The sequence below is a fragment of the Narcine bancroftii genome, chromosome 12 (genome assembly GCF_036971445.1).
Source record: "Narcine bancroftii isolate sNarBan1 chromosome 12, sNarBan1.hap1, whole genome shotgun sequence".
Lineage (NCBI taxonomy): Eukaryota > Metazoa > Chordata > Chondrichthyes > Torpediniformes > Narcinidae > Narcine > Narcine bancroftii.
Genome location: NC_091480.1, coordinates 68672657 through 68681145, shown reverse-complemented (window position 1 = coordinate 68681145; position 8489 = coordinate 68672657). Strand labels below are relative to the sequence as shown.

Below are 8489 nucleotides of genomic sequence, written 5' to 3'. Positions count from 1 at the left end.
TATAGGATGGTATGGATAAAAAGGGTTGGGATAAATCCAAATCTGTATAAGATTAAAATACCTTTAGATCTGTTAGTATCTTTATTGGGCAGTTTGCAACCTCTGAAAGGTTTGGGATTAGATAAATTTCAACTTGCTTTTGTATATTTAGCATTATTTGTAGAGAAAAAATGTATTGTTAGTATGTGGAAAGATACAAATATGATTGATATTAATAGATGGCATAATGAGATGAAATATTGTTTAATAATGGAAAAAATTACATATGTTTTGCATGATAACTATAGCTTTTTTATTAGTAAGTGGTTGTTATATTCAGAATATTTACATTTTGATTTCTGTTGATTAATTTTAATATGTATGTTTAATTTTTTTTTCCTTTCTTTATGACTCTCCTTAGGAGAGCTGGCTGAAGTGGAGGGGGGGGGGTTTCTTTCTTTCTTTCTTTTTCTATAAAATATAACATTCATGTTTTTGGTTTATTGTTGTATATGTTATTTACTATCTGTATTTTGAACGAATAAATAAAGTTTTTTAAAAAAAATTCACCTTAGGCAATCCTTTACTAATCATGGAGCACTTATGGCATAGGGATTGCTTAAGGTGGAATGTGAGTTTAGGGGCAGTTTTAAAACCACTGATCCACATTGACTGGTCCAGCAAAAAATGAAAGTGCAGATCAAAAGGTAGAGGGAGAATAACTACTTGCTGGCTGTAGATTCTATCACCAATGTGTATATGTACATATGTACAGATGGTAGTGTAGGATGACTGTGATTGGCTGAGAGTGTAGCCACTCCTACTGGCAGGTCTTAAAGGATTGCTCCTTGCCAGACCATTCTGGACTGGTCGACCTACATGTGACATGCTCCAGTTTTCTAGTTAATAAAAGCCTCGGTTTGGATCAACAAGCCTTTGATTCTTTCATCACGCTCTACAATTTTATTAACTAGAAAGTGTTAAATGGATGGAGCTTATGCTACGGCTGGAACACCTCGACATCGACCCACAGTCGGCTACAGCCTCGAATGACTTTAAGCACTGGGTGAGGTGCTTCGAAACATACTTACAACTCTCTGACCCTGCCGTGATAGAGAACAGCCATTGACTACTAATATTGATGACTATGGTGTCCCCGAGTCTACCAGAGCATCCAGGACGCGATCATTTATGCCGCAGCCATGAAGGTGCAGAAAGGGCTCTACGAGCGACCAGTGAATAGGGTCTACACTCGGTACAAACTAGCGACAAGGAGGCAACAGCCCCATAAGTCCTGTAGAGCTTATATTCAAGCACTAAGGGCAATGGGCAGGGACTGTGCCTGCACAGACAGAACTGCTGCGGAAACCACAGACGATCTCATTTGGGATGCCTACGTGACCGGGGTCTGATCGAATGAGGTGAGCCAGTGCCTGCTAGAGCACGGAGGAGAAAACCTAGAAGACGTAATCTGGATCGCAGAGACAATGGAGGATGCGGTCTTAAGTATGGACGTGTACTCTCTGGGCAAGATCTCATGCTCTAATGTGAGTAGGATGCCCTCCTTAACCCTACTACACCGCCCCCCCCCGGCACACTGACGGCCTGTCGGCTGCCGCTACGCTGCCTGATGCGACCCCGAAGTGTTATTTCTGCGGAAGGGACAAGCACACAAAGTCCCAGTGCCCGGCGAGAAGCCAGGTGCCAGAAATGCCTTAAAAATGGCAACTTTGCTGTAGTCTGTCGCTCCAAAATGGCCACCTTCAAACACAGTGCCTTGTGTGAAGCCCAACCGCCACTCTCCCATTCAAACATTTCTTCCTCAGAGCTCTCATCCAATGAGAGCAAGGACAGCGCCTGACGTCACGGGGCAGACGCAGAGAGTGGAAGGTACAACCCACCCTCGCTGCAATGATGTCAGCCTGTTTCACCCTCCCTCACGAAGCAACATCCGACCAGGCCCCAGCCCTGACTTCAACGGCTGCCGCCACTGACGACCAGGGACTCGCTGTCGCTGCCGACCAAGGACACGCCACTACCGACCGTGGACCCGCCACCACCGAGGCAGCCGACCCACCCACCGCCACTACTGACGCTGCCGATCAGGGACACGCTGCCGCAACCGCTGACAGCAAGCAGCGATCCCCAGCACTTACCGTTGGCTGGCCGACACCCCCCAGCAGGCTGCAGAACCAACTCCTCGACGCTGACTGCTCCGGCCAGACTGTTTCTGTGACGTCACCAAGCACACGTTACGTGACGTCATCATGTAGGACAAGTCATTGCATCAGTAACCCAAGACCAGGACTGCCCCCATCCCCTCACAAAAGCAATGGAATTGAATAAAGCGCATGGACACTGTACCAATTGCTTATTTGACTTGGAGTCAACTGACAGTTTTATCTGCCCAGACCTGGCCCACCGTTGTGGATTGGCTATTCTCCCCAATGCCCAGAGGATTTCATTGGTGACCAGATCGCACTTGACCAGGGTAAAGGGGTATTGTGTGGTGACCCTGAAAGTCCAAGGCATCACGTTCATAGACTTCAAACTATTAGTCCTTCCCCAACTGTGCACCCCTGTATTGCTGGGACTGGATTTTCAGTGCCAGTTCCAAACCATTTCCCTGCACTTTGGAGGGCCTCACACATTCCACTCTCTGTCTGTAACCACTTCACCCCGGAAGCCTCCTGCCAGTGGCAGCCCGACCCACCCACCCCCGCGGCCTCAACTGGAGCCTCTCCACCCTCCAAGTTGCTCCGCCAGCGCTCTTCGCAAACCTCACCCCTGGCTAGAAGCCTGTGGCCACTAAAAGCCGGCAATATAGTTATGAAGACAGGAAATTTATCACAAGCAAGGTGCGCAGACTGCTGCACGAGGGCATTATCGAACCAAGCTCGAATCCCTGGAGAGCCCAGGTGTTGGTTGTTAAAAATGGGGAGAAGCCGCGGATGGTGGTTGACTACAGCCAGACAATCAACCACTTCAAGCTTCTGGATGCGTACCCCCTTCCACGGATCACAGATGTGGTGAATTGGATCGCCCAATACCGCGTGTTCTCCACCATTGACTTACATTTGGCCTATCACCAGCTCCCGATCCGCTGAGAAGACTGACCTTCCACGGCCTTTGAAGCGAACGGGCGGCTGTATCAATTCCTCAGGGTACCCTTTGGGTCACAAATGGCGTCGCGGTCTTCCAGCGGGAAATGGACTGGATGGTGGACCAGAATGGGCTGACTGCTACTTTCCCGTATCTGGACAATGTCACCATCTGCGGCCATGACACGGAGGATCATGATGCTAACCTTGAGAAATTTTTTCAGACTGCAACTCGGCTGCACTTGACCTACAATTTCGGTAAGTGTGTCTTCCGGACCACTTGGCTCGCAATTCTGGGTTGTGTGGTGGAGAACGGGGTGGTCATGCCAGACCCTGGCTCCACGCGTCCCCTCATGGACTTGACCCCCACCCCACACCCAGAAGGCATTCAGACGCTGCCTGGGCTTTTTTTTTATCCTACTATGCCCAATGGGTTCCACACTGTGGCGACAAGGCACGGCCACTCATCAAGACCACCTCCTTCCCCCTGTCAACCGAAGCCAGACCGGTCTTCGACTGCATCAAATTGGACATCGCCGACCGGCCTTCGACTGCATCAAATCGGACATCGCCGCTGCAATGCTGCACGCCATCGATGAGTCCATCACGTTCCAAGTCAAGAGCGATGCATCTGACTTTGCACTGGCGCCACTTTGAACCAGGCTGGCCGGCCGGTAGCCTTCTTCTCCAGAACCCTCCAGGGTCCTGAGAGCCGATACTCCTCTGTCGAGAAGGAGGCCCAGGCCATAGTCGAAGCAGTACGTCGTTGGAGACACTACCTCACTGGCAGGTGCTTTACACTGCTGACTGACCAATGTGCGGTCTCCTTCATGTTTAGCAATACCCAGCGAGGTAAAATCAAGAATGACAAGATCACCAGGTGGAGAATCGAACTCTCCACCTTTAATTATGACATACTGTGTTGGCCTGGTAAACTCAACAACCCGCCAGATGCACTCTCCAGGGGGACTTGTGCCAACATACAACTGGACATACTGCAGAGACTCCATGAGGAACTGTCATCCAGGGGTCACTAGGTTCACGCACTTTGTCAAAGCTCACAACCTGCCCTAAATGGTCGAGGAGATTCGCTCCATGACCCGAGCCTGCCTGGTGTGCGCTGAATGCAAGCCCCACTTCTTCCGTCTGGAGAACACCCACGTCATCAAAGCCACCCACCCCTTTGATCAGGCCCAGCGTGGACTTCAAGGGGCCCCTACCGTCGACCAACCGTAATACCTACATCCTTATGGCCATCAACGAGTACTGCCGCTTTTCGTTCACTGCGCCCTGCTCGGACATGACCGCCTCCTCAGTCATAGAAGCCCTGCACAGCATCTTCAGGTACCCCAGTTACATACACAGTGACAGGGGGTCCTCTGAGTGCGGAGCTGCGGCAGTACCTTCTGGAACGTGGTATTGCTTAAAGCACGACCACCAGCTATAACCCACACAGTAATGGGCAGGTTGAAAGAGAGAATGCCACCGTCTGGAAAGCGGTTACACTTGCCCTCGGGTCCAAAGGTCTCCCCACCTCTCGCTGGCAGGACGAGCTCACTGTGCCCTACACTCTATCCGCTCCCTCCTATGCACCGCGACTAATGCCACCCCCATGAAAGGATTTTCTCTTTCCCGAAGAAATTCAAATCCCCGGGCCAGGCCGGTCCTCCTGCAACGCCTCGTCCGGTACTCAAAGAACAACCCCTTGGTTGATCGAGTGACTCTGCTCCATGCGAACCTGCATATTGCCTACATTGAGTACCCGGACGGGCGGGAGGACAGTTCAGTAAGGGACCTAGCCCAAGCTGGATCAGGCCCAGCAGTGCTTCCAAACCAACCTCCCCCAAATCCTTCTCCCCCAGGTCATGTGCTCGAACAGAGGGACCAGCACCACCCCACCAGCTCAGGCCAGACTGTCGACAACACTTTTGGGGAATTGAGCGAAATAGTGGCCGCACCCAACGAGCTTGCCAGCGACACGACTCCAGCGACCCCAATCCCGGCATCACAGCGGTCACGCCGGATGGTCAGGCCCCCTGACCGGTACAACCCCTAACCTCCACCGGGCCCTTTCTTTCTTTTTTTTACAGCCCTCCATCCACCCCAGGGTCAGTTGTCAAAGAAGGGGTGAATGTGATAGTACAGATTCTATCACCAATTTGTATATGTAAAGATTGTAGTGGAGGATGACTGTGACTAGCTGAGAGCGCAGCCACGCCTACTGGCAGGTCTTAAAGGGTTGCTCCTAGCCAGGCCAGGTCACTCTGGACTGGTCGACCTACATGTGATAGTTAATAAAAGCCTTGTTTTGGATCAACAAGCCTTTGATTCTTTCGACGTGCTCTACACTGGCAATTAGCATAATTCCACTGATAAATTATAGTAATGAGAACCAATAATGCCCTTTATTTGACAAACAATTGCTGTATCACACAGCATAGCAGCACATGATGCAAACTATATGGCCGAAGATGGCGCTTCTAAGCAAACTCATTAAAATGCAATTTTTTTTCCCCCCAAAAGGGCAGCATTCCACTGAATAATTCTACCAACTAATACACAGGGATTTATTTATTTTAAAACAAAGTTTGATCTTAACGACCAGAAAACACACACATTATTTTAAGCAGTGAAATGTGAAGAAGCCCTCCAGACATTTTATTTCAGATCTTCACATGTGCACATTATATTTTCTGGACTTTTACACCCTGAGCATAGGAAATGCATCGAGTCCTGCTTATGTTTATTATTGTAGCTAACAGTCACAGTGCAAAGAATATTTTAGAGCTTGCATCTTCATTAGAATTAGGAAGAGCGTTCCAGGTTTACTGCATTCCTCTTATCAGAACTCTTGTTTTTACAGAGCTTGAGCTTACAATGGCAGCATTGTATTCCAAAGGTAATTCTGTTTCTTCCTCACTCAATGCCCATTTCTCCATTTACACTCATGTTGCAGGTTGTAGCTGTCCTTTATAGACGTACTCCAGGGCAGTGGCAATTGTCCTCATGTCCATCTCAATACTTCTTGCCCAGTTCTCCACATCACCAATTTCCTGAGAAGAAACCAAGTTTTCAGCAGGATTTAATATCTTTGTTAACCAGGTCAGTTTGTAAAACCAATAACCTTGCAGGCTCAAATACAGCTTTCTCTTCATTTGGACATTTTAAAATCAATGGTCATCCACACTGCTGTCCAAGGTAAATTTTCATGTGGGCGGTCTTTGCCCAGAGGTGCTAGCCTCCCAAAAGGAAACCTTTCTTTAATTGCATTGTGCTCTTCCCCCAATCGCCAATATTGCCCAATTGAAAAATGATTTCTTTCAGAGTGAACTATGATATTGATCTCTTTTAGATTGATTCACATCACCCATTACGTTTGAAAGGGCACTTCCTGTTGCGAGGCAAGCTTGTGACCTTAATACAATTTCTGCAATGGGGTGCAATGGATGATGCCATTCTCTGTTCAACGTGGTTGGGCATGAGTGGAGCAAGATGGACTGCCTCCTGCAGTCTCAACTTGAGAGGCCACAAGGTAGGTGAGAGGCTGTCCCAACTCCAATCAGTGTCTCCCATCAAATCACCTCCAGTATCCACAAGGCTCCTTCATCTTCCCGATCTCCATCCGTCCTTCAACCCTGCAATCATCCCAAGCCTTTGTTCCCTCAGCCACCCACAGTGAATTCAACATCCTTACTTCTCCCCCTCGCTGACCCAATTCCTCCTTCCCCTTACGTTCGAGCACTTCCCTTTCCCTAACCACCGTTACTGAAATACAAGTGAAGTGCTGAACCCATCCTGCCAGCCCCTGTCCAAACTGCCAAAAGTGCTCAGTGGAATACAAGAAAATTTCTGATCCAAGAATTAAGATAGGAGTAACTGGCACTCTTTCAGTGCAAGATTATCTAACACCAGGGCTCTTATGACTGTGCACTCATGCAGAATTTTGATGTGATAGGACAATTATGCCACATCTCTGTCATTCTTCCACCCCTTCAAGGATGCTCCAAAGTACTTGACTACTGATTGGAATAAGGATTAACAAATAGCCAATATTTGTTTTAGGAATGTTGATAAAGGGACAAACATTGATCAGAACTCAGACTTATTCAAAATGAAGCTTTGGGATTTTCTTTTTAGTCACTTTAAAGAGCAGAGTGGGCAGCATTGATTCATATAAACAACAGTGCCAAGAAATATTAAGAATCTCCCACAGTGCTTCACTGGAAAGTATCAGCCAACATTGTGTGCTCAAGATCTTAGAGAAGACCTTGAACCCTCAATCTACTGAATGAGGGCAAGATAAGGTCTTGTCAAAGCCATATACAATTCAAGTGTAAACTCCTGACATTTGTATTCAGTTCCTCCAGCTATAAATAATAGCAGTCTGCTCGCTTTCCTGTACCAGCATATGAGCCTTTTTGGCAATCAAGCATGAGGACACTGAAATCCTTCCGTGTTTCTGCACTCTGCAATCCATCACCATTTAGATAATAGTCTTTTAAAAAAAATAAAGAACATGAATCTAGCAGTTTTCTAACTAACTCCTTACATATCGAACTGGTCTCTGCTTCAATTATTTAACTTCCATAACAAGTCTTACAAATCTGCAAAATGCTTTCTTCTCTACATTCCAAATCACTTGCATTTAATCTTGAGGCACCAATAGCTTACAGCGTAAAGCCCTGCAAAAGGTCATGGACACAGCCCAGGAATCACAGGCAAAACCCTCCCCACCATCGAGAACATCTACAGGGAACACTGCCGTCAGAGAGCAGCAGCAATCATCAAGGATCCACACCACCCAGCACATGCTCTATTCTCGCTGCTGCCATCAGGAAAGAGGTGTAGGGGCCACAAGACTCACACCACCAAACTCAGTCATTTCAGGACCCTTACTTTGCACATTATTTATTATTGAATATTTATTTTTTGTATTGCACAGTCAGTTTGCACTTCCTCTTGTTTACATTTCTTTTTTTTGTATATGTACTTTTATGGAGTAGTTTTTTTTTTGCACTACTGATAAGTAGAAATTCCTGGTTTGCAGGAAAAAGAATCTCAGGGTTATATGTGATGTCACGCATGTACTCTGACAATAAATCTGAACTTTGTATCTATAATTGCCTCAGGTTCAACTTCATCACCAATCCAAACAAGGGAAGGGTGGGGGAAAAGGATGGAATAGTTTTTAAATCTACGAAACCAGTATGTCAGCCTACTTCCAACTTGCTACAAATTTTAACAGTGGTGGGGCACTGGGACAGAGAAGGTATTACAACTTGTGAATTATTCCATGGGAGGAAGGCCAGCATTTGAAATGTCTTGCAAAGACTAAGTGCACTTTAAGGTTTCTATTTTTGACCACAGAATACTAAAGATGCAATGGTGAATCAATCAAAATCTAAAGAG

General features: G+C 47.1%; 1 protein-coding gene across 1 annotated transcript in view; it reads right to left on the bottom strand.

The window, feature by feature from the left end:
* Positions 1-5457: 5457 nt before the first annotated feature.
* The window catches only part of bloc1s1 (biogenesis of lysosomal organelles complex-1, subunit 1), an 80531-nt gene continuing 77499 nt past the window's right edge, over positions 5458-8489 (bottom strand). The window contains exon 4 of the mRNA XM_069905840.1: positions 5458-6133. Within this exon, the coding sequence (XP_069761941.1) occupies positions 6026-6133 (108 nt within the window). The 3' untranslated portion in view covers positions 5458-6025. The remainder of the gene's footprint in view (positions 6134-8489) is intronic.